Raw genomic sequence first — 26,573 nt, 5'->3', positions numbered from 1 at the left:
TGTGTCAGTACCTCCCTTATACCACATCACTAGCAGCACCCTGCTGTCATTGCTGTCAGTACCTCCCTTATACCATATCACTAGCAGCACCCTGCTGTCTTTGCTGTCAGTGCCCCCCTTATACCATATCACTAGCAGCACCCTGCTGTCATTGCTGTCAGTATACCTCCCTTATACCATATCACTAGCAGAACCCTGCTGTCATTGCTGTCAGTATACCTCCCTTATACCATATCACTAGCAGCACCCTGCTGTCATTGCTGTCAGTACCTCCCTTATACCATATCACTAGCAGCACCCTGCTGTCATTGCTGTCAGTACCTCCCTTATACCACATCACTAGCAGCACCCTGCTGTCATTGCTGTCAGTGCCTCCCTTATACCACATCACTAGCAGCACCCTGCTGTCATTGCTGTCAGTACCTCCCTTACACCATATCACTAGCAGCACCCTGCTGTCATTGCTGTCAGTGCCTCCCTTATACCACATCACTAGCAGCACCCTGCTGTCATTGCTGTCAGTACCTCCCTTACACCATATCACTAGCAGCAGCGGAGGGAGGGCAGGAAGAGGAGGACTCTGAGGAGGAGGAGAAGATGGACGCACAGGAGGGGGAGTGCTGCACAGGAACAATGGCAGAGGATTACAGGGAACTGGCCGGGCCTGCTCCATGTCACTGACCCCCTGCCCTACACACCCAGGGTGAGCAGTGAGGTCCCCCCGCACACCCGCAACCACCCCCCTCCCTCCCCCATAGCAACCAGAGCGCCGCAGTGTGGGGGCAGGAATAGCAGAGAATGTAGTGCCGTTACCGGGAGGGAGGGGAATAGCAGAGAAAGAATGCCGTGTGTTACCCGGGGGGGTTTGGAATTGGAATGACATAAAAAGGATCATGATGTAGTGTAATACCGGAGGATTGGAATAGTGGGGGAAGGCTCAGCATGTATATTGTATACTTTGGATAGGAATAGCAGAGTGGCAGGATTAGGATGTAGACTTTGGATAGGAATAGGTAGAGAGGTAGGATTAGGATGTGGACGTTGGATAGGAATAGCAGAGAGGTAAGATTAGGATGTAGATGTTGGATAGGAATAGCAGAGAGGCAGGATTAGGATGTAGATGTTGGATAGGAATAGCAGAGAGGCAGGATTAGGATGTTGGATAGGAATAGCAGAGAGGTGGGATTAGGATGTTGGATAGGAATAGCAGAGAGGTAGGTTTAAGATGTTGGATAAGAATAGTAGTGAGGTAGGATGTGGATGTTGGATAGGAATAGCAGTGAGGTAGGATGTGGACGTTGGATAGGAATAACAGAGGTAGGATGTAGATGTTGGTTAGAAATAGCAGAGAGGTAGGATTAGGATGTTGGATTGGGATCGCAGAGAGGCAGCATTAGGATTTGGACGTTGGATAGGAATAGCAGAGAGACAGGATTAGGATGTTGGATAGGAATAGCAGAGAGGTAGGATTAGGATGTAGATGTTGGATATGAATAGCAGAGAGGTTGGATTAGGATGTGGACGTTGGATAGGAATAGTAGAGAGGTAGGATTAGGATGTAGATGTTGGATAGGAATAGCAGAGAGACAGGATTAGGATGTAGATGTTGGATAGGAATAGCAGAGAGGCAGGATTAGGATGTAGATGTTGGATAGGAATAGCAGAGAGGCAGGATTAGGATGTAGATGTTGGATAGGAATAGCAGAGAGGTAGGATTAGGATGTTGGATAGGAATAGCAGAGAGGTAGGATTAGGATGTTGGAAGGGAATAGAAGCAGGGATTTAGGATGTTGGATAGGAATAGCAGAGAGGTAGGATGTGGATGTTGGATAGGAATAGCAGATTGGTAGGATTAGGATGTTGGATAGGAATAGGAGAGGTAGGATTAGGATGTTGGATAGGAATAGGAAAGGTAGGATTAGGATGTTGGATAGGAATAGCAGTGAGGTAGGATGTGGATGTTGGATAGGAATAGCAGAGGTAGAATTAGGATGTAGACGTTGGATAGGAATCGCAGAGAGGTAGGATGTGGATGTTGGATAGGAATAGCAGAGAGGTAGGATGTGGATGTTGGATAGGAATATTAGTGAGGTAGGATGTGGATGTTGGATAGGAATAGCAGTGAGGTAGGATGTGGACGTTGGATAGGAATAACAGAAAGGTAGGATGTAGATGTTGGTTAGAAATAGCAGAGAAGTAGGATTTGGACGTTGGATAGGAATAGCAGAGAATAGGATTAGGATGTGGACGATGGATAGGAATAGAAGAGAGGTAGGATGAATGTTGGATAGGAAGAGCAGAGAGGCAGGATTAGGATGTAGATGTTGGATAGGAATAGCAGAGAGGTAGGATTAGGATGTAGAAGTTGGATAGGAATAGCAGAGAGGCAGGATGTGGATGTTGGATATGAATAGCAGAGAGGTAGGATTAGGATGTTGGATATGAATAGCAGAGAGGCAGGATTAGGATGTAGAAGTTGGATAGGAATAGCAGAGAGGCAGGATGTGGATGTTGGATTGGGATCGCAGAGAGGCAGCATTAGGATTTGGACGTTGGATAGGAATAGCAGAGAGACAGGATTAGGATGTTGGATAGGAATAGCAGAGAGTAGGATTAGGATGTGGACGATGGATAGGAATAGAAGAGAGGTAGGATGAATGTTGGATAGGAAGAGCAGAGAGGTAGGATTAGGATGTAGATGTTGGATAGGAATAGCAGAGAGACAGGATTAGGATGTAGATGTTGGATAGGAATAGCAGAGAGGCAGGATTAGGATGTAGATGTTGGATAGGAATAGCAGAGAGGCAGGATTAGGATGTAGATGTTGGATAGGAATAGCAGAGAGGTAGGATTAGGATGTTGGATAGGAATAGCAGAGAGGTAGGATTAGGATGTTGGAAGGGAATAGAAGCAGGGATTTAGGATGTTGGATAGGAATAGCAGAGAGGTAGGATGTGGATGTTGGATAGGAATAGCAGATTGGTAGGATTAGGATGTTGGATAGGAATAGGAGAGGTAGGATTAGGATGTTGGATAGGAATAGGAAAGGTAGGATTAGGATGTTGGATAGGAATAGCAGTGAGGTAGGATGTGGATGTTGGATAGGAATAGCAGAGGTAGAATTAGGATGTAGACGTTGGATAGGAATCGCAGAGAGGTAGGATGTGGATGTTGGATAGGAATAGCAGAGAGGTAGGATGTGGATGTTGGATAGGAATATTAGTGAGGTAGGATGTGGATGTTGGATAGGAATAGCAGTGAGGTAGGATGTGGACGTTGGATAGGAATAACAGAAAGGTAGGATGTAGATGTTGGTTAGAAATAGCAGAGAAGTAGGATTTGGACGTTGGATAGGAATAGCAGAGAATAGGATTAGGATGTGGACGATGGATAGGAATAGAAGAGAGGTAGGATGAATGTTGGATAGGAAGAGCAGAGAGGCAGGATTAGGATGTAGATGTTGGATAGGAATAGCAGAGAGGTAGGATTAGGATGTAGAAGTTGGATAGGAATAGCAGAGAGGCAGGATGTGGATGTTGGATATGAATAGCAGAGAGGTAGGATTAGGATGTTGGATATGAATAGCAGAGAGGCAGGATTAGGATGTAGAAGTTGGATAGGAATAGCAGAGAGGCAGGATGTGGATGTTGGATTGGGATCGCAGAGAGGCAGCATTAGGATTTGGACGTTGGATAGGAATAGCAGAGAGACAGGATTAGGATGTTGGATAGGAATAGCAGAGAGTAGGATTAGGATGTGGACGATGGATAGGAATAGAAGAGAGGTAGGATGAATGTTGGATAGGAAGAGCAGAGAGGTAGGATTAGGATGTAAATGTTGGATAGGAATAGCAGAGAGGTAGGATGTAGATGTTGGATAGGAATAGCAGAGAGGCAGGATTGGGATGTAGACGTTGGATAGGAATAGCAGAGAGGCAGGATTAGGATGTAGATGTTGGATAGGAATAGCAGAGAGGTAGGATGTAGATGTTGGATAGGAATAGCAGAGAGGTAGGATGAAGATGTTGGATAGGAATAGCAGAGAGGTAGGATTAGGATGTTGGATGGGAATAGAAGCAGGGAGTTAGGATGTTGGATAGGAATAGCAGAGAGGCAGGATTAGGATGTAGATGTTGGATAGGAATAGCAGAGAGGCAGGATTAGGATGTAGATGTTGGATAGGAATAGCAGAGAGGTAGGATTAGGATGTAGATGTTGGATAGGAATAGCAGAGAGGCAGGATTAGGATGTAGATGTTGGATAGGAATAGCAGAGAGGTAGGATTAGGATGTAGATGTTGGATAGGAATAGCAGAGAGGTAGGATTAGGATGTAGTACCGTAAATGGGCATGGAAATAGTTGGATGATATTAGGCTGTAATGAGTGTTGTGAATATATAGGAATTGCAGAGACATGATTATGGTATAGTGAAAGTACGATGTGAAGAAGCGAATCAGACTCATAAATAGTATGTATAGGAATATGTGAGAGGTTAGGATTGTGACATGTGGTAGAGCTTGGTGTATAGGAATGGGAGAAACAGGATTAGAATGCTTCCGGGTTATAGCAGAGTGCTCAGGGTTGTGGCGAAGTGATAGTACTGGGTGTATGTAAATAAAGACGTGATTAGATGTATTGATATATAGGAATATATGTTAGGATTGTGGTATAGTGATAGCACTGGGTGCATGAGAATAGCAAATATATACTTAGGATGTATTTTTAAATAGGATCAGCAGAGAGGTCAGTATTACGGTGTAGAGTTCTGGGTTTATAGCAGAGACCTGATTAGGATGTATAGGTCTAGCAGCAGGCAGGATTATCATATAGTGAGAGTCTGGGGGAATTAGGAATAGCAGAGACATGATTGATATGCAGTAGATTATACGTAGGTATACGTTTATGAAGCCGGCGGACGGAATGCCGACCGCCGGCTTCCAGAATACTTAATCCCAGCGAGGGTTAAATGAGAGGCGTCTAAATCTAGACGCCTGTCATTTTATAGACGCCGGGAGACCTGTGCCCGGCATCCCGATCGAAAGGATGCCTGGCGTGGACAGCCACGCGGGGGGGGGAGGGTTAGGTTTAGGGCTCCCGGGGGGGACTTAAGGTTAGGCACCCCCTTGGAGGTTAGGGTTAGGGTTAGGCTAGGGGGAGGGAGGGTTAGGGTTAGGCACTTCCGTGGGGAGGTTAGGGTTAGGCCCCCCCCCGAGGGGACTTAGATTTAGGAGGCGGGGAACGGGGGGGTTAGGTTTAGGCGCTTAGAGGGGAGGTTAGGGTTAGGCACACCTAAGGGAATGTTAGGGGGTAAAATTAGGTTAGTTTATACTTACCTGGGGACGATCGGGATTTCCTCCTCTGTCGGGCTGCCGGGATTTGAACCGCCGGTGAATCATATCGATTCTTGATAAAACATGGTGATTGCTTATACCCCTTCCACGCTGCCAGCGATAACCCGTGTTATTTCATGTGAACGCGCAGCAACCCGGGTTATTGTGCAGTGTGAAAGGGCCCATGTGAAATAACCCGGGTTCAACCTGGCTTGCGATTCAGTCTGAATGGGTAACCTGGGTCAATACGACCCGGGTCCCTTTCACAGCATAGGAAGAGCCGGGGCTCGGCATGTGCCTTTGGTGACGTCATCGACCCGGCAATAAACTGGGTCAGGCCGCCAGTCTGAAAGGGGTCTCACCCGTAATGGATCCATGTACAAAACACCAGGTGTAACCCGGCATTGCAGTGTGAAAGGGGTATTATTTACTAACCCATGTATTACATGCAGTAAAGGCAAACAACAATCAATCAATAAATAGCATTGATTGCCATAATGCAGTGTTTCCCAGACTCCTTCCTCTGGGAACACTAACAGTGCATGTTTTCCAGGTCTCCTCACAGAATCACAAGTATGGATCTTTTAGAATGTGTCAGCCAGTAATGACTGTACCTGTGCACCTGCTAGGAAACATGGAAACCATGCGCTGTTACTGCTCCCTGAGGAATGCTCTGCTGTTATGGCTGGTTGCTATGGGTTATTGCACATCTAGATATTTGCACTATTGTAGTCCCCCCTCCAATGTCTAAAGAATGTGTGGGAATATATGTTAGGACAGTTTTATGGTCCGTATATAACGGGTATATAGGAACAGACATTTATGTTAGGCAGTGGTGATGATACGGGTAAATACGAATATTATAAAGGCCAGGATTGGTGTATGGAAGTGGGAGTGTGGGCAGGATTAGGTTGTATATAACAAGGTTAGGCTGTAGTGACAGTGCTGGGTGTTTGGGTATACTGTACTTTACCTGAGGGAAGGGATTGGGATGTAGGGACTGCAGTGAGTACAAGTTTAGGCTGCAGCCGCTGCTCTCTGTACCCGATAATAGGATTGTAGAGTATGGAATGTGCACAAATAGATAATGATTGCACAGTGTACACAGATGTGGTAATATTGTGTCTCGCGCCTCTCATTGGCACCCTTTCCTCCCCTTCAGTATGGGAAATTCACCATTACTCATAAACCCTTGGTCACCTTCCTCCTCCTCCTCCCCCCTACCCCTAATATTAGGTTACCTACCTCCAATTCCTATAAACATCCTGTGCCCAGTTTTCTTTCTACAATTCCAAAAAAGAGCCGTCCAATACTCTGCAGGGTCCAAGATACCTTCCTTCAATTAGCATCCCCGCTAGGCTGTTTTAGTGGGCCCGTTGTACCCTGCCCGATTTTGAAACGCTAAAATTCGCCCTGCTGTTATGGCGGCGGCCAGCTGCTGTCCCCACCCACAGGCTGCAGTGTCCCGCGGGTGGGAAAAGTTAGGGTGAAACAGGCACTGTCGTGTGAATAGATGCCGTGTGCCGTATGCTGCTCAGCATCTCCGTGGGTGACGGGCACACCCTCTACAGTGACGAAAAGGGAACGCGTCTTAAGGACACACCCCCTTTTAGGTGCCCGTTTTCACACCAGATGCCCTGCTGCCCTCCAGCCATGGCGTGAACATTCAATCCCAGTACTCTCACTGTAACCCAAGAGTCATTCAAATCTCTGTACCCAGTTACCTTCCTTTTATTCCCCATTACCTTTCTTTTTTTCTCCTCTATCTGTACCCAGTTTCCTCACATCTACTTCCTGTAACCAGTTGCCACCCATCTACTGCCCATCACCTTCCTGTAGCCTGTTACCACCCATCTACTGCCCATCACCTTCCTCTAGCCAGTTACCACCCATCTACTGCCCATCACCTTCCTCTAGCCAGTTACCACCAATCTACTGCCCATAGCCTTCCTGTACCCAGTTGCTTCCCATCTGCTCTCCATAGCCTTCCTGTACCCAGTTGCTTCCTATGTACTCTCCATGCCCTTCTTGTACCCAGTTACCTTCCTTCTACTCATCCAAGCCCTTCTTGTACCCAGTTACCTTCCTTCTACTCCTCCAAGCCCTTCTTGTACCCAGTCACCACCCATCTACTCTCCATAGCCTTCCTGTACCCAGTTGCTTCCCATCTACTCTCCATAGCCTTCCTGTACCCAGTTGCTTCCTATGTACTCTCCATGCCCTTCTTGTACCCAGTTACCTTCCTTCTACTCCTCCAAGCCCTTCTTGTACCCAGTTACCTTTCTTCTACTCCTCCAAGCCCTTCCTGTACCCAGAACCCTTCCTGTACCTGGTTACCTTCCATCTACCCCCCATTGGCTTCCTGTAGCCCTTTACCTTCCATCTACTCCCCATTGGCTTCCTGTAGCCGGTTACCTTCCCTCTACTCCCCATTGGCTTCCTGTAGCCGGTTACCTTCCATCTACCCCCCATTGGCTTCCTGTAGCCCTTTACCTTCCATCTACTCCCCATTGGCTTCCTGTAGCCGGTTACCTTCCCTCTACTCCCCATTGGCTTCCTGTAGCCGGTTACCTTCCATCTACTCCCCATTGGCTTCCTGTAGCCGGTTACCTTCCCTCTACTCCCCATTGGCTTCCTGTAGCCGGTTACCTTCTCTCTACTCCCCATTGGCTTCCTGTAGCCGGTTACCTTCCATCTACTCCCCATTGGCTTCCTGTAGCCGGTTACCTTCCCTCTACTCCCCATTGGCTTCCTGTAGCCGGTTACCTTCCATCTACTCCCCATTGGCTTCCTGTAGCCGGTTACCTTCCATCTACTCCCCATTGGCTTCCTGTAGCCGGTTACCTTCCATCTATTCCCCATTGGCTTCCTGTAGCCGGTTACCTTCCATCTACTCCCCATTGGCTTCCTGTAGCCGGTTACCTTCCATCTACTCACCATTGGCTTCCTGTAGCCGGTTACCTTCCATCTACTCCCCATTGGCTTCCTGTAGCCGGTTACCTTCCATCTACTCCCCATGCCCTTTCCTGTTCCTGGTTACCTTCCATCTACTATGAGAATACATTCAGATATTTGTGCAAACTAATTTATTGTATTTTAAGCCATGTTCACTAAAGGAAGTTTTCGTTTTGTGCCCAAACAATTATTCTTCCAAACAATATACACAAGCAGAAAATCTCTACTGTAATTGCTGATCTGCACGGCCAAAGAAGCAATTTGGTGTGGAAGACCTAAATCTAGATTGATAATTCCGACACAGATCTCTCATTACTGAAGACCTTCTCTCCTTTCAAAAATGATTGAGACCGAACCGAACATAGTATAGGCCCAGATTTTCCTTTTTAGCTCCCTAAATTCCTTTTATTCTCCCTAGATTTTCCTTTTTAGCTCTGACCTAGGCCAGCCATAGACTGCACGACAGTGCAAACAAAACATCAGAACACACAACGGGCCTTCTTTTAGCCTGTGAACGACTATGCTTCATATCTGAAAACTCCGCTATAATCCTTCAGGAGGGGTTGTGTACGAGATGCCAGCATTCGGGATCCCTGCAGTCAAAATCCTGTCGCCGGTATCCCAACAGAGTTAGCATATCGACACCTCTCGATTGGTATGCTAACACTCTGCCTCTCCCTACTCTAACGCTCCCTTCCCGGTGCCTAAACCTAACCTCCCTCTCTAGTGCCTAAACCTAACCCTGCTATTTAACTTTGGGATTCCAGTGGTTGCTATTCCGGTGCCGGCATTCTGACTGCCGGAACACCATGTGCCGGGATATTGAACTTATCGCCTTTCATCAGCTGATCTGAGCGACTATCCTTCTGTGTACGGCAAGTTTTAGTTGTTGACCCCTTCTTCTGGTCTTCTTCCTCTCCTCCTTGCCAGTCTTCATTCCATTTCCACCCCCTCCCTTGACTCTACCCTGTAATCTCACCTTCCTGCTTTCTGGCAGCTGGCAGCCATGGACCGGATGAAGAAGATCAAGAGGCAGCTTTCTATGACCCTTCGGGGTGGGCGCACAACAGAAAAAAGCCCTGGAGATCACTCGGAACAGATCACTGTGGAAGACAACGGCAGCAGTGACAACGGTAAGTGATCCTAACAAAGAGAGGATGGATGAAGGGCACAGGTGAGTGTATAGCAGACACCAATGCTCGTGCTGACTGAGTGAAGGTCTTGGAATGGCAGGTTGGCTCTGAAATGTCAAAAGTACGCTATCGCTAATTATGGCTGGGATGAAGGAGAAAGGTGGGTGATTGGGGTGTCGAAATCAGCAAGGCAGACAGCTGCAGAAAAGAGAGTGCAAGTGTTGTAACAATCACTTATTTGTACACACCATAGAATGAACTTACCTTAGTTACTGTACTGGAAGATAACTACAAACTTGTGTGAAAACACTGCTCAATAGTGCACATGTCTGATGGGGACTGGGGAAAGTTAATGGTGAAATGCGTGATGAGGAACATAATTGCATGTGTGAAGGACACAGGGCCTGATTCAGAGCTGGACGCTATTTGCGCTCGCTCGTCCAGAAAAAGGGGCTGGCTATTTAAATTGACCGTTCGCTCTTTGCGGTCTGTTGATGCCTCTGTGTCTGAACGAGCGAACAAAACATGCGGTCTTTTTTTTGTAGAAAACGCCCCCTGGCCGCTCGCATCCTACGTCATCTCCGCTATTTATTTGATTAATCGAGTACATCGAAAGGCGAATGAACTGCTCGCTGTGCTTGTGGTTGGATTTTCCTACCGCAATCATGCGAGCAGTTCAGGCTAAGAAACAACCAAGTGACGTGGTCGATGACGCTGCTTTGTTAATTATGCACACCCTTTAAAACGCCCGTTTTGACCGTTTGGCACGCCTGCGTTCTGATCTCCACTCCCCGTTTTCAAGCACCTTCCCCTGTTACCACCCACAAACGCCGCATTCTGTCACTCAAATTAGCAGGCATTCGCTATTTTGCGAGCACATGAATTTCGACCGCACTGACTGGTTCGTGCATGCGTATTACGAGCTGTACGCATGCGCAGTTGTGCGAATATCGCTCGGAGCTAACGAGCGGCCGCTTACGAGCGGCTCTGAATCAGGCCCACTGTTCACTAGTGCACATGTTAGGGGACTAGGGAAAGTTAATGGTGAAATGCGTGGTGTGGAACATAATTGCATGTGTGAAGACACTGTTCACTAGTGCACGTTGGGACTAGGGAAAGTTAATGGTGAAATGCGTGGTGGGAACATAAGTGCAGGTGTATGAAAACACTGCTCACTACTGCACATGTCTGATGGGACTAGGGAGCATTAACGGTGAAATGCGTGGTGAGGAGCAAGTTCTAAGAGGAGGTGAAAGCTTTGTTTTGGGAAAGGCTAGGGAGATTAAATCTTTGTATGGCATTAAAGAGAATGTATCCTGGAGGCAAGGGTAGGAGAAACTGGTAAGTCAGGCGTGGGCTCCAACCGTAAGCAAATTTACTGACCATCTCGAACACTAATAAATAGACCACTTAGCTGCTACTTCCACAACAAATGTTTTGGCCCTATACAGGCTTATACGCTCCCCAGTTTCAGCTCCTGAACCCCTTTTTCCTCCTAGATGCGACTATTTTTTTTTTTCTTTATAACTACATAATTTCTCAATAATAGAAAGTGTAGCTACAGTAAGTTATTTTAGTATTGTTAGTAAATAATGATCTGATGGTAAGATGGACAAGATAAGTGATCAGTTTGCGAGGAGGGCATGACAGGGGTACAGGACTTATGAGGTAGGTGGCTGACCAGGAGAGGCGGGTTGGCATTTTGGTTTGATGACGGTTTAGGATGAGTAGTGGTTTAAAAAGACTCGCACAGAGGTTCAATCTTAGATCTCATGTACATCAGAACCAGAAGGCTGGCAAGGATACATGTATCTTGCCATGTGATGGGGACTGGCATCGGCTGTGCCAGTGTCTGTGGCACCGTTTATTATATTGCACCTTGGAGGTAACACTATGGTCACAAGTGGTTTCTTACTGGAGGTCACACTGGTGAGTGCCGCTTTGCATGCTGCTGGTTTGGGGTAAAAATCTAGGGATTATCTTTTCCGCTTTTATTTTATTTATTTTTTTATTTTTAATCTGTATTATTTCTTTATTTTAAGTTAATTTATTCTTCCCTTACTGTTTTTCCCTCTCTGACACCTCTCCCTCCCCTGGATTTGTCACTTCAACTTTTTTCACCATCTAAATAACTCCTCATCCGCCTCCCTTCTCTCTGTGATTGTGCCATGGTTTCCCGTACCCTCATCCCTCCCTCCCTCCCCCCCAACCACCCTCCTCCTGTTGTCTTGCTTTGGATCTATGCCCATTCCGTCCCATTCTTGTCCTGCCTTTACCCTTCCTTCCCCTGCTCTTGTCCTGCCCCTCAGAGCCCATCGTCCGAAATGGGAGAAGCCTTTCGTCCCACAGCATGCAATCCTTCCTGCACCACTACACCGCCAGCTCCTTCCAAAAGCCGCCCATCCCCCGGCCCCACAGTGTCGTCTGCCGGAGCCTCAGCTCTTATCTGAACCGGAGCAGCCGACTAGGTACGTGTGCGCAACTGTAGAACCATGTATGCACATCCAAGTCTTTCTGTGTGCGCAGACCGCCACTACATGCCGTGTGTCTGCACAGCGTCCAGTCACGTGTGTTGTTTCAGTGTACACACTGCTGCGTGTGTGTGTTATTGTGGGATAGAGACGGTCATCGCCCTGCATTAGGTATTGGTTATAACCAGTGTTGGCTCCAGAGGGTGAGGCTGCAGCACAGTCCAACATTCAAATGGAGCCACACCAACTGCCACCCAAAACATCGCCGGACGGGACTGACTGGCAGTTGGTGTGGCACACGTATTTGAATTTTGGACTGCGCTGCAGCCCCGCCCCAGGAGTTGACACTGGTTATAACGAAGCAATGCAGCAAACTCAGGTGCGGAGGGTGAGGGGGGCATCCTAAAATTTTTCTCTGGCCATGTTGACTCCTGGGTTCTGCCAGTTTGGACAGGATGGAGAATTCTGGTGTTAATTCTCAGTCTACAGTCGGTTATTTCACATCCTCTATTGTCCCTTAATTCTGGCACAGAAAACTTTTGTGAGGGCTGGAAGTTAAAAAAAAAAAGGGCCTTTTTGTTTTTTTCACGCAAGCATTTAATCAATGAAAGCTACAAAAACTCCCAATATAATTAATACCAATAATCTGAGCTGGCCAAGCTCTCGTCTGCATTTAATGATTAAACATTTAATGATTTAATCTGTCAGAGGTGGAATGTTCACTCAGTACATACCATTATAAATCTTGATGTTGTTTATATTCCCGCACATACTGGCTAGAGGTATGTTTGAATATATGACCATTTCTTTTTTTTTTTCCAACCAATTCTTTACATTCTTTCCTGGGACCAAAAATATCAACGCACAATCTTCATATAGCATTTATTGGCCAATATACATGTATTCAGTTTGTTTTGTTGCCTATTAGAATTGCATGAGGGGAATAGTCAGAGGTTTCGCTGCCCTCTAGTGGTGAACGCGGTGTGTGCCTGTTGCCTAGGCGCAGAATATGGCAGCTAGTTTGTGAGGTAAACAGATATTTGCGCATTATTCCATATTATTTTTGCTGATTTATAGTGCGCCACCATTGCAGTTCCTTGCATACACATTTTGCAGAAGCCATTTAACCTACCAGTATGTTTTTTCTTTGGACTGGCAGAAACCTGAGCGCCATGAAAAAAAAGCATACAAGCTCCACACGGATAGTGGCCTGGTTGGAATCTAGCCCATGGTACCAGCTCTGTGAGGCAGCAGTGCTAACCACTGTGCCATTGTGCCACCCAGTGACTCCTATATATCCACAGGGAACCACTGCCATCAGGGGAACTATCTCTTTTTGATTTGATAATCTGCATTCTCATAAATATAAAAAATATACACAGTGCTTATGTGGGTGATGCCTAGCATTAATACATACTTGCCTACTTTTTATTTTCCTTACCAGGAGAACCTCGGAAAGGAGATGAAGCTGGCTAGTTGAGGGAGTGGGGACGGGCTAGCAGCATTAGGCCCCGCAGGTTGTCGTGGAAGGGTGGAACTAAAATGGCGCGTTTCGAGTAATTTTCACCTCGCCCACCTCTATATGGGTTGTGATTCCCGGTATTAACTTCCCATACTGCCCACTTCAAGTGGGCAGGATGCAGGAGATCCACCCACTCTTACAGGTTGCAGAGGACTACCGGAGTCTCCCGCAACTTCCTGGCAGAGCTGGTAGGTATGTTATAATATAATAAATGTGTTTCAGTACTTATTTAAATATGTAGCTCTTTCAAATTAACAGAGGGGTTGGCTTATATCGGGGCTATAGCAGGGCGCATTCCTCCTTATGTAGGCCCCGAACAGATGAAATGACATCATGACGAGAGGGCGAGGCTGCCGGGACCAGGTAAAAATTCTAAGGGTGCACCAGGCACACTGCAATCCAAAATGCCAGGGGAGTGATGGTGCCGCCCCCTAGGCCATGGCTGGTGGCACCGCGCGCCCACCCCTTGTTAAGGCCCTGACCAGCCGATCCATGAATAAAGAGTTAGTGTAAAGAACAGTCCCTCCTGTAGAATAAAGAATAAACGTTCCGCATTACTGGTTCTGACTCCTTAGTTGGATTCTTTGACGTGTTTCGCTACTGCATACTCCCCTTTTTTAAGGGTAAAAGGTTGTAACTAGATATTTTCAATGCTTAGATGGCTGTTAGAGGATCCAAATGGGGGATACACACTTGGAAAGTGTTCTGCAGGTAACTAGGTAGAAAACATGATGTTACCCACAGAAACCAATCGGAACTGAACTGCTATTTCTCTAGTACAGTTCAGAAAATGAAAGCAAACATCTGATTGGCTTTTATGGACAATACCATATTTTCTTCACAAAACATTCACATGTTCTTCACTACATGTAGATCAGTTTTTACATATGATTATACATTTCTATAATTTTTGTTTCCAAAACTTTTTGGCACAGCAAGAACAAAAACATACAATAAATAAACATTTATGCTATTAATTAGGAGATTTATGAAAGCTTCTAAAGAGGACAACTGGAGGTGTTGGCTATAGCAGTCAATGGGATTCTAGAAACAGATATTATTACTTAGAATGTACTAGATAAATGACAGCTCATATCTGATTGGTTGCTGTGGGTAACCCCCCCCCCATCACTTGGAACGTGAGCTCTTTGAGAACAACCTTCACTTGCACATAGTGGGGGCAGCCTTTTGTGGGTTGAGACAAATTTGAGCCTTTATGTTAAGTAGGAACCACTGTTTTTACTGTCTTGGTTAAGTATCATTATGATATTGCATTAGTCCAAAAAATGTCTCCTTCCTCTCTGTGCCTCAGTGACAGACCTTATTCCTAGTGAACTGGTAAGCTGTAGTCACATGACTAGCGGTTCAGTCCACAAAATGGCTGCCCCCACCATGCAGTCAACAGGTTGCCTTTAAATTGGATTAAGGGCCTGATTCAGAGCCGCTCGTAAGCGGCCGCTCGTTCGTTCCGAGCGATGTTTGCCCAACTGCGCATGCATACCGATCATAATACGCATGCGCGAACCAGTCAGTGCGGCCCAAAATCGTTTGTTCACTAAATAGCAAATGCCTGCTAATATGAGTGACAGGAGGAGGCGTAAGTGGGTGGTAACAGGGGAAGGTGCTTGAAAACGGGGAGTGGAGATCCGAACGCAGGCGTGCTTAAAGGTCAAAACGGGCGTTTTATGGGTGTGCATAATTAATATAGCAGCATCATGGACCACGTCACTGGGTTATCTTATAGTCAGAACTGCTCGCAAGATTGCGGTAGGAAAAACCGACCACAAGAATAGCGAGCAGTTCATACGCTGGTCGATGTACTCGATTAATCTAATAAATAGCGGACATGACGTAGGATGCGAGCGGCCAGGGGGCGTAGTTATCCAAAAAACGACCGCAAGTTTTGTTCGCTCGTTCAGACATAGAGGCGTGAACAGAGCACAAAGAGCGAACGGTTCATTTGAATAGCCACCCCCTTTTCCTGAACGACCGTCCGCAAATTGCGTCCGGCTCTGAATCAGGCCCTAAGTCTTTAGGCAGCTCTGTGTTCTCGAATATGCAAATTCTCCTTAGTCACATGATCCTTGGCAAAGTGAATTTTACCTCATGGTTGAAATAAGGGATTTGCTAATTAATATATTATATTCTTCCTTAAGAGGTGAAATAACTGAAATGAACCTGCCTGGAGCCATCTTGGTTTACTGCTCGTTACTAACGCACGTGTTGTGTCCTGACTGTAGCAATACACTGGAAGGCTTAAGTGGCGTTTAGTATTCTCAAGCAGCGAGAGCCTTGTGTCCTGTCAGTTCTCCAATATGTGGGTGTGCGTGGCAAGTCTGTGCCGCAGCGTGTGTGTTCTGTCACCACTGCGCTGGTGTTCACCAAAATTCCTGTGTTTTTAAGTGTACGGACATTCATTCCCATTTTCCTCCTTCTGGTAAACTTTGGTACCAGCCTCCTGTGCAATGACAATAGCTCCAATTCACCATCCCCCACCACAGACATTGGCTTCTCCACACGAACGTTTTCCCTCCAGATTCTTGTTGACGGCGCTGGCGCTAGGGCCCCCTGTGTGGAATCTTCATGGAGCTGGCAGCGCACCCTCTGGCATTTACACTATGCAGGCATTACACGCCCTCTAACACTTTTAACATGCGCTTGCTCTGCACCTCCCCTCATACGTTTCATGGCACTTCCTAAGCCACATACATGCTTCATTCTCCTGGAACCATTTTGCACTCAGTCTGTCTTACTTTGTGAATACTCATGTCATCTCTCTCATGGTATGTCTCCTGAGGGTCACTCACTGTGCTCAGACCCTCTAATTGTACCAGTCTCTCCATCGATTACCAATTATGGAGAGATTTCTCCTCACAGATCAGTGTTTCTTCTACGGGGGCTCCTGACCTAGTGGCTTAGTAGTTAAAGGGGAACTCTGCCTTCAGGAAAGTATATGGTTGAGGCAGACTTGTTTATTTCTCTTGCCGCTTTTCTGTGGTCCATATCTATTGACCATAGACGAATCTGCTTGGACAGAAGTACAGCCTGAAAGCGGAGGACTCTTTTAACCTGTCTTGGTATGACCTTCGACTTCCAGCCCCACCTTCTTGTGACAGATCTGTTTCCCCCACCCCTCTCTAGAGATTGTACACGAAGACCTGAAAATGGGCTCAGACGGAGAGAGTGACCAAGCCTCTGGCTCGTCGGACGAAGTACAGTCGCCAGTCCGACTGAGAATAAGGAACAACGCAGCACGCAAAATATCCACAGAGGTGAGAGCGGTGATCTGTGCTCTTCACTATCGCCTGTTAATCTGTTAACATCTCCCACCCCCTTCTTATCTCGACTCGATTCCTGCCAGACGGCTAATATGTGTCTTCCTTCCCAAACAGGATGTTAATAAGCGTCTGTCGCTCCCTGCTGATATCCGTCTTCCCGAGGGCTACCTGGAGAAACTGGCTATGAGTAGCCCCCAGTTTGATAAACCTCTGAGTAGGCGACTGAGGCGAGTCTCCCTGGTGAGTGGACTCTGGGACATGCCGTTTACAAAGGGGATGACCCACGTTCACTATTATTACTATTGTTATCTTTTGTTAGGCGCCACAAGGCGTACGCCGCGCCGTACAAGAGGTAGACCTAAAAACAAAATACAGTAAACCGCATAAATACAATTCGCAGCAGTGAAGCATGGCATAAATACAAAGCACAGGGAGGCAGTGACGAGCACTGGGGGAAGGGTAGGGCAACTAGCTGTAGCCAAGGTCCGCGCTCTATGGTGAGTGGTAATCAGACACAACAGCTCTCGATGATCCTGTACCCATCATACAGATGGGAGGACAGTGTCAGGGTCGCTGAAGGTGGAGGAGCACTGGTGGTAAGGATAGTGCAAGAGATGAAGAGGAGGGCCCTGCTCGAGAGCTTACATTCTACAAGGAGGGGGTAAATAGTTGGGGGGGGGGGGTGAACTGTAGAGGAGATATGTGGAATATCAATATTCTTTGGTGGGAATCCCTACATCTGTTCTGCCTGCTGGTAGTGATCCCCTTTTTCTCTTACAGTCGGAGATTGGTTTTGGAAAGCTGGAGACCTACGTCAAATTAGACAAACTGGGAGAGGTGCGTACAGACACATGACCAAGACAGACTATGACGGTAGGTGCGAGAGAGGTCTAGGGGTGGCGGTCATTCGGAGCAGAGAGTAAAAGTAGTTGGTTAGATGTTGGGGGAGTGGGGAGTTTATTCAATGGCCGTGGGACTGAAGACAGGACACAGAAAGGGAAGATTGTCTTAGAGGGACATTACGGCTTTGGATGGATACAACGGGTGACAGCCTCTCTAGCTGACTAAATACCGCTTGTCTCTTTATCTATATCTAGGGCACCTATGCTACTGTTTACAAGGGCCGTAGTAAGCTAACGGAGAATCTGGTAGCTCTTAAAGAGATTCGTCTGGAACATGAGGAGGGGGCTCCTTGTACCGCCATCCGAGAAGGTGAGTAGGCCAAGCGTAGCTGGTGAGGTAGTGTCTTTCAAGTTATGGTAGGATGGGTGTTTGCCGGAATATGGCTCTCTTGGCTGTGCCCACCACAACAATGCATTCTTGGGAGGATCTTGATCTTTAACAAAGAACTGGGCGCATGTTTGAAAGTGTCTGCCTCTAATACATGGTTACGTCAAAGGATTGTGGCTTTCTAGGACATGGGTGTGGAATCTATGATATGGGGTAGATTAATGAAATCCATCGGTCAAAGTCGCCGGCTATGAAAATCCGACGCTTAGTAAATCTTCTCCAATGGCTCTCTTGTGGACCTCCTGTGTAGGACAACTATGATGTAGTAATCTACGACCATCACTAGCTTCTATGGGAGTTGGTCTTAACCTGTTTGCTCCAAACCAGCAAGGTGGTCGATGGAACAACCCAGATGCTGGTGCCCGACATATTAGGCTGTCGGTCAACGCATCGTGCAGTGTGTACCACCCACCCGATATATCATGTGGTCGGGCATCGCATCGCTGGGGTACACACATCGGCAAGTGTGTACCCAGCTGAAGACTGGCAAGGGAGTGTGCAACTGGGCATACACACTGTACGATCCGCGCGATATGACGTTCCAATTTGCCTGGAAACGACATCTAGTGCAGATAATGTCCTAGTGTGTACCCGGCCTAAAATTGGTGAGGGGAATGAGATGGGTAACAAGAATTAGGAGTTCTAATATATTGGTTAGTGACGAGAGGGCAGTAAAGGAAGTTAGGCAGGTAATGAGTGAGGACAAATAGACACCCCCATAAATTGGGCTTTTTTTTATTGGGCTTTTTTCGATGGTTTTAGGCTTGTTTTCTACTTGTTGGTTGCTTGGTTTTAATTTCAGATTTGGCAACACTGGCAGGAGTAGTATAAGTAGGTAGCAGTCTAGTAGAGAGGTGGGTTTTTAGGTTAGGGCCCGAATGTAATAAACTGTACCTTTCTGGCTCAGTCGCTAGAATTAAAGTCATTTTTTAAAAGGCCAAACCAGGTTGCAGTCTAGTAACGAGCGGGTTTTCCGAAGGTGACCGCTGGCTAAGTCTGCTCTCTATGTCCTTTTTCTTTTAGTTTCTCTTCTGAAGGACTTAAAACATGCAAATATTGTTACTCTTCATGACATCATTCACACTGAGAGGACCCTGACTCTTGTCTTCGAGTATCTGGTGAGTGGTGGGGATGGCGCACGGTGTACTGGAGGTGCTCTTGTGTCGGTATGACTCATAGAAGCGCACTTTCTATAGACTGAAAACTATTTTTTTCCCACAGGACAAAGATTTAAAGCAGTATCTGGATGATTGTGGGAACCTAATAAACCTTCACAATGTCAAGGTGAGGCAGCGGGTGGGCGCGTGCTGTGGGAGGGAGGTGGCAGCGGGTGGGCGCATGCTGTGGGAGGAAGGTGGCAGCGGGTGGGCGCGTGCTGTGGGAGGGAGGTGGCAGCGGGTGGGCGCGTGCTGTGGGAGGGAGGTGGCAGCGGGTGGGCGCGTGCTGTGGGAGGGAGGTGGCAGCGGGTGGGCGCGTGCTGTGGGAGGGAGGTGGCAGCAGGTTTGCGCGTGCTGTGGGAGGGAGGTGACAGTGGGCGGGCCTGTGCTGCGGGAGGGAGGCGGCAGCGGGCGGGCCTGTGCTGGGGGAGGGAGGCGGCAGCGGGCGGGCCTGTGCTGGGGGAGGGAGGCGGCAGCGGGCGGGCCTGTGCTGGGGGAGGGAGGTGGCAGCGGGCGGGCCTGTGCTGCGGGAGGGAGGCGGCAGCGGACGGGCCTGTGCTGTGGGAGGGAGGCGGCAGCGGGCGGGCCTGTGCTGCGGGAGGGAGGCGGCAGCAGATTATTTTGTATTTTTTTTTTTTATTCCATGCAAAAAAATATTTATCCCCCTTCTTCTTTTTTTTTTCCAGCTATTTCTTTTCCAGCTTCTTCGGGGACTGTCGTATTGTCATCGACGCAAAGTTCTGCACCGAGACCTCAAACCGCAGAACCTGCTGATAAATGAGAAAGGGGAGCTCAAACTCGCCGACTTTGGTCAGTGGGGGAGAATTTTTATAAAATGGAAAGCTATTGGCTAATATTGCAGTATTTAATATATATATATATATATATATATATATATATATATATATATACTGAATACTTTTTTACATTTTTTCTAGGTTTGGCCAGAGCCAAATCTATCCCCACCAAGACGTACTCCAATGAAGTGGTGACTCTCTGGTACCGGCCACCAGATATTCTTCTCGGGTCCACAGAATACTCCACCCAGATCGACATGTGGTGAGTAAAGTGGAGACTGAGTGGTAGAACCGTACGATAAGTACGGCAGTGGGACGTTCGAATGATATCGTGCAAAGTAATAAAACAAACCAAACTCACAAAAATATAGTTTATTAAAACAATAAGACTAAATATTGCATCTGCTTCAAGGATAAGGGAAATTGTCGGCTCCCCATGACATGAAACCCCCAACAAAAAAATTTGACGTTGCACTCTTCTAGTGCTCAAATAGAATCCGTTAATTATTGATTTTAAGTTTAGCATGTGAACCTATTTATCTTAAAAGCAGAATTTAGTGGGAAAAAAAACGATATACAGTAAAACATGACTTTACAAATATAAACAAATCAATATATCCGTATTGGCATCATACATAATCCACCTTACTCATTACAGCAATTGTGCACAGTTTTTGTTTATCTCTCAAAGCCGCACACTCGTTAGTTAGTGTTCGTTATCCGAACCGAATAGTGTCAAATCCTCATAGAATTTAATTTAAACTTGTTTGAGCAGAAACTTCCAACACACACGGCTCCTCCTAATTGGGAATACGGATCACTTGTAAACGAGCAACAACATGCAGCAACGCGTTTTAGTCCCGGATTGACAATAGCGGACATTTAGCATATTTTAGCGGAGTTACAATACCGGTATTGTGGGGAATGAGCCTCACATAAAGTTTTAAGCAAGGATTTTCAGTGGCGGTTCCCCTCAAACCTAAGTGGTAAATCAGTTCCTGCTTGCAATGTAGGGCTGCTGTCAATTCCAGCTACGCGTTTCGCCTATGCTGCAGACTTCATCAAGTTGTAACGTGTGCTGAGAGCTGTATCTCTTTGTATGGCACTTATTTGGTATAAAATAAAAGGTAATGATATTGGGGAGTGTGAAGCGGGCCGCACACATTAAAACTTTTTTTTACAGTCAAACAAAGGGATTTTAGGTGGAGAACTATTTTTGTCTTTTTAGGTCTTATGTGTAAAGTCTGAAGATCCTACAAGATCCAAACTTATGTAGCTCTCAAATAAGTAGCTTGTTACAATCTGACTGGAAGATGATGAATGATTTGTGTGTGTCTCCATTGTAGGATGTCGTGTGGACCACATAAGGATACTGGAGTTGTAAATTATTTTTCCCTTTAATATAGGGGCGTTGGCTGCATCTTTTATGAGATGGTTACAGGGCGACCTCTTTTCCCAGGATCCACCGTGGAGGAACAGCTGCACTTTATTTTTCGGATACTCGGTAATTGATTGACTTGCACAACGTACGGGATGATGACAGAGCGCTGTAACTAAACGCATCTATTATTCTTTATAGGCACACCTACGGAGGAGACGTGGCCCGGGATCCTCTCTAATGAAGAATTTAAATCCTATAGTTACCCCAAATATCAACCAGATCCTATCCAGAAACACGCAGCCAGGTATGGGCCAAAAAGGAGCTTCCAGATCGTTGACCATCCATTTGATACTTACTGACCATCCAAATCTGTTTCTTGTCCTCAACAGGCTGGATTCAGATGGAGCCAACCTTCTCTCTAAGCTGCTACAGGTAGGGTCTTGCTAATGCAAACAATATATATATATATATATTTATGCAATGTAATTGGCATCCCGACCGTTGACCACTCAACGGTAAGTAGGGTTAGACTGAGGGGGGGTTAGGGATAAGCGGGAGGGGAGGGTTAGACAGTTTACCTCTGTGTCGGCATCGGCATCCCTTACCCAAACCATAATTTTTTTAGGGGTTATAGATGCAAAAGTTTAAGTAAAATTAATCAGTGCAGTCTCCTGGTGGCCTAGTTGCATCACGTTGCAACTCAGGCCCGTAGTCAATTGCCGGCGAAAAGTCCCAGACTTTTCGCCATCATCGGAAATCGGCCTGACACCCCCCCCAGAAGATGCACTGACAACGTGCCTTCAGCAACCACCTGCAAACAAAAAAAAAACAGCTTGGGCACACTTGGGGGACCCCCTGGAGTCTCTTTCGCTAGTTTTTAAGTTTGTCCCCCAACTTCGTTTTTTTTTTTTTTTGCCCCCAAACCGAAAGTACTTTTATTGGGGTGATGTAAAGTATTTTTTAAACTTTTTTTGACGCAGTTTACCTTTGGGGGGCTGTCCCAAGGCTGCAGGAGTGTTTCTGCAACTTTGCACCCCAAGCCCCCGAAACTGCACTTTTTTCCGGCTCCTTTCAGAGGCGAATCTTGTCCGCTGGTTACAAGGCGCAGACTTTTCGCACCGGCGGAATCTCTTTGCAATTGTATACGGGAGAAAAGTTCTCGCATGGCAAAATTACGTCACGGCGAGAACTTTTCGCCGGCAATTGAATACGGTCCTAAGACACAATTTTGGCCGAAAAAAGATGCCTAGTGCTAGCAGAGTAGCACTGACCTGCCGCGCCGAGGGGCTGTTTGGCATGACTGCAGCATTGATAGTCTACTGTATAGCGGCCCTCATCACCAGATCATCAAGCCAACGTCGGTAAATCTAATCCTGCTACTCAGTTCAAACCAGATGAGTTGTATTGTGACACGGTCGTGAGTGACAAAAGATGACATAAGATTAGGCCATCACAGATGGCAGTAGGTGCAGGAAAACACTAGATAAATTCTGTAATAGTGATTGATTACTGATAGGAGAAGAGTTAAATTTGCTTTTCTATAGATTTTGTACTTATAAATCCTATAAGCTTACAGTAAGGGTGTCTGGCATCTGAGAGCAGCAGATGAAGTTGATGGCAGTCATAAAATATCAGTATATTGGCTAGCGACATCAGCTGTGAGGTTCTTTGTGTGAGGAGAATGTTAGATGAAGACCCTGGAGCGTAAGGTTGTGGCAACTTGTAGACTAGAGCAGTTGGGTAACCAGTAGTTCAGCCTCCAGCTTTCTCTTTCACAGCTGGAAGGAAGGAGTAGGATCTCAGCCGAGGAAGCCATGAAACACGTCTACTTCCAGGAACTGGGGGAAAGGATTCACAAGCTACCAGACAGTAAGTAATAATAGTCTCTTCTATATATGCTTTTGTGAAGGCACTTCTAACAATTCTACTCATTTTCTGCCTGTCCAACTCCTTTGAACAGTGGTTCTAAGGCTCAACCCTCCAAGTTTCCCCTACAGGTCATGTTTTGGAGATTTCCAGCTGTGGAAGCAGGTGGGATAATTACTGACCCAGAAAAATAGATTTACTCAACTGTGCATGATTAAAGACATCCACAAAACATGACCTGTTCTTTAGGACTAGAATAGAGAACCCTTGCCTTTTAAAAGATTGTCCACTTTTGGGCAACTACTCAATATTGTGCCCCTCCACCTTTTAAGCAAATTGGAAGGGGTCACTACCCCTTGGGAATCCCCCACATTCCATAACTGTATGCACCGTAGTCTTCTACTTTCCCTGCATAAAGCTCTTGAACTACACCTTTCAATAGCGCTTTATCCCATTGTACTGACCTTCAGTACAGCTTTATTATATTGTGCTGACTTTCAGTAGAGCTTTATCCCATTGTATGTGTCTTCAGTAGAGCATTATTATATTGTGCTGGCCTTCAGTAGAGCTTTATCCCATTATACTGGCCTTCCGTAGAGCTTTATCCCATTGTACGTACCTTCAGTAGAGCTTTTATTATATTGTGCCGACCTTCAGTAGAGCTTTATCCCATTGTACGGACCTTCAGTAGAGCTTTATCCCATTATACTGGCCTTCCGTAGAGCTTTATCCCATTGTACGTACCTTCAGTAGAGCTTTTATTATATTGTGCCGACCTTCAGTAGAGCTTTATCCCATTGTACGGACCTTCAGTAGAGCTTTATCCCATTATACTGGCCTTCAGTAGAGCTTTATCCCATTGTACGGACTTTCAGTAGAGCTTTATCATATTGTACGTACCTTCAGTAGAGCTTTATTATATTGTACGGACCTTCAGTAGAGCTTTATCCCATTATACTGGCCTTCAGTAGAGCTTTATCCCATTGTACAGACTTTCAGTAGAGCTTTATCATAATGTACCGACCTTCAGTAGAGCTTTATGATGTTGTACAACAGTACAGATATGGAGTCCAGTGATGCAATCTACTTGCCTGTACTGTACCACTGGCTTAGTTAAAAGGATCCCCTATTTGGTTTACAAATACATGCTATATTGAGGATGGGTCATTTAAAAGGAGGTTTTCGTTTAGGGTATCTATACTTTTTTTTTTTTAAATAATAACTGTTCATGATTCTGTAGCTCCAGCTCATACTGCATATCCCTAAAGGCTCCTATCCCTGTGAATACAACGAGTCCTCTAGTGATGGGGACGTGCCTGGTTCTCTTGTCTCCCAAGTATTGGATAAATGAATGCCCATCTGTCATGGGTTGACTGATTCTTCAAATGGCTTCTGTATAGAGTGGGAGCAGCCATGTCCTGGGTGCAATCAACATTCGGCATACCAGTTTTCTAGGAAACTGATGAGATCACTAGTCCAAGGGGGTGCCCTCCACGCTGTGTACATACACTGCGCAAACCTACAATTGGATTTGATATTCAACTTCCCCACAGCTGCCATCATGAAAAAGTTACCTGTGTCAAATAACTAACAAAATAAAAATGTAACCAAAACTTTTTCTCACTTTTTTGCCAGCGACTTCCATCTTTGCACTGAAAGAGACACATCTGGAAGAGGAGAATAAGCACAGGCCGGTGGCTGAACCAGGTGAGACCCAGGTTTCGGTATAGTGCTCACTTTTAATAAAAGGGCAAATATGCCCGGGGTATGGAAAAGGGAGGTGCAGAATGCACAAGGTCGTGTACGATGGATGACCACTAAAAGGATGGTTTTGTTTCTTTCCCAGTTCACATACAGTCCCGTAGGCTCAGCCTCGTTCTTGGGTGAACACCCCTGGAGCTTTGTCTTAGCAATACGAGTGTGGTCCTACAGACGGAGACAAGGCCGGGGACAGAACCTTGCCAGAGACTGCTCTTGGTCGCCTGCAGTTGGTGGACAAGTGAACGTGGACATTAGGCAGTGCCAGCATGTGGCATCTATAATACCCATATTATATTTCCCGTTCGGACACTATGTGCTGATATGCTGCTGCTCCTCCGGGGAACTTTTGCCACACTCCCTGCCGTGTGTCATACTGTATCCTCTCCTTGCTCTCCCTTGTGTGCTGGTCCTATCTCCTCTACCTTCTGCTCTGATACTCTTCATGAAGATTTGGCCAAGACTCAGTTGTGATCTGGTGAGAACATCTGCATACTACATCACTCTGGCGAAGAGCTGGTGCCTTCCAACTCTAATCAAATGTTCCAGCTTGACTTATGTTCAGGGATCCCAGTAAGGGTGGGCTGGTGGGAGCTGTATAGACCACAGAGCATAGTAGAGACTTAGTGGTTGCTCAGTGAGGACACGGTTCTGGTAGAAATGAGTGAGGAACATTTGTGAAAAGAGAGGGTCTGGCGCTGATGATGGATATCGCAGGTGGTCTAGACACTGCTCCAACTCAGTGGTGGAAGGGCTGTATATTTAAACCCCCCCCCCTACTTACTCTTGAGTTAGGTTATGCTGTGTGTGATACACTCCTACCCTCCTCTTTGTGTGGCGAAGGTTCGTAAGTCATGGGCAATGGTGACAAATCTGTCTCTGAGGTAAAGTCACTTTACTTTTCTCAGGAATTAAGATGTAGGGCTGGGCCTGAGGCAAGTCAGTATTACAGACGGGGCTTGTTCGCAAGTCCTCGGGGAAACTGCATAGAGAACAGAAAAGGATATGTAGAAACAGGGAAAGACTGTGGTTTTCCACCGTGCACAGGTGCTCCCTTCCCTAGTCAGATACCTTTTTTTTTTTTTTAGTTTGTCACCCAGGGGAGGAGCAAGGCAGGGGCTCCGAACCCTCTTCCTGCTACATATCAGATGTATGAACAACTATTAAAACCGTGAAAACCAAACTTTGCTCTCCGCATGAATTTATCCCTTAACGTGACCATTTGTTATTCAGCACGATCCATTTCCTCATACATTATGTTTCGTTAAAGCAATAAGAGCTTCTGTATTCTCTGTGTATGAAAGCAATTTGAAAACCGCAGCAGTTTAACTCACTGCAGTCTGCTACAGTCAGGTACATAAATATTGGGACATTGACAGAATTTTCATATTTTGGCCTCTATTCACCACCACAATGGCTTTGAAATGAAACAAACAAGATGTGCTTTACCTGCAGACTTTCAGATTTAATTTGAGGGTAATTACATCCAAATCAGGTGAACGGTGTAGGAATTACAACGGTTTCTATATGTGCCTCCCACTTTTTAAGGGGCCAAAAGTAATGGGACAAACTAAACAATCCTAAATCTAACTTTCACTTTTTAATACTTTGTTGCAAATCCTTTGCAGGCAATTTA

The 26,573-nt window shown here is 46.3% G+C and overlaps 1 protein-coding gene across 3 annotated transcripts; it reads left to right on the top strand.

Annotated features, from left to right (window-relative positions):
* Positions 1 to 548: 548 nt before the first annotated feature.
* Positions 549 to 25,108, top strand: CDK16 (cyclin dependent kinase 16). Of its 3 annotated transcripts, XM_088470049.1 has the most exons (17): positions 549 to 703; positions 9,282 to 9,417; positions 11,727 to 11,885; positions 16,552 to 16,682; positions 16,803 to 16,928; positions 17,469 to 17,525; positions 17,786 to 17,900; positions 19,002 to 19,096; positions 19,200 to 19,262; positions 19,822 to 19,945; positions 20,074 to 20,194; positions 21,339 to 21,436; positions 21,512 to 21,617; positions 21,703 to 21,745; positions 23,092 to 23,182; positions 24,815 to 24,886; positions 25,026 to 25,108. In XM_088470049.1, exons 2-17 carry the CDS (start codon positions 9,291 to 9,293, stop codon positions 25,064 to 25,066), a joined length of 1,569 nt encoding a protein of 522 aa, XP_088326175.1. In that variant the 5' UTR covers positions 549 to 703; positions 9,282 to 9,290; the 3' UTR covers positions 25,067 to 25,108. The 3 variants fall into 3 exon arrangements, with proteins under 3 accessions (XP_088326175.1, XP_088326185.1, XP_088326194.1); XM_088470059.1 differs by lacking the exon at positions 11,727 to 11,885; XM_088470068.1 differs by lacking the exons at positions 9,282 to 9,417; positions 11,727 to 11,885 and having other exon boundaries at positions 551 to 703.
* Positions 25,109 to 26,573: the final 1,465 nt, after the last annotated feature.

The sequence above is a fragment of the Taudactylus pleione genome, unplaced genomic scaffold, assembly GCF_031769625.1.
Source record: "Taudactylus pleione unplaced genomic scaffold, aTauple2 ptg000013l, whole genome shotgun sequence".
NCBI classification, from domain to species: domain Eukaryota; kingdom Metazoa; phylum Chordata; class Amphibia; order Anura; family Myobatrachidae; genus Taudactylus; species Taudactylus pleione.
Note: the sequence above shows the minus strand (reverse complement) of the source record. Positions and strands in the feature narration are given on the sequence as shown.

Excerpts from the sequence above, each read along its gene's own strand:
- CDK16 (XM_088470049.1), top strand. The coding sequence starts at position 9,291 with ATGGACCGGATGAAGAAGATCAAGAGGCAGCTTTCTATGACCCTTCGG. Across the intron at positions 17,901-19,001 it reads TTGTACCGCCATCCGAGAAG|TTTCTCTTCTGAAGGACTTA; the intron begins GTGAGTAGGCCA and ends TTTTTCTTTTAG. Across the intron at positions 23,183-24,814 it reads GATTCACAAGCTACCAGACA|CGACTTCCATCTTTGCACTG; the intron begins GTAAGTAATAAT and ends CTTTTTTGCCAG.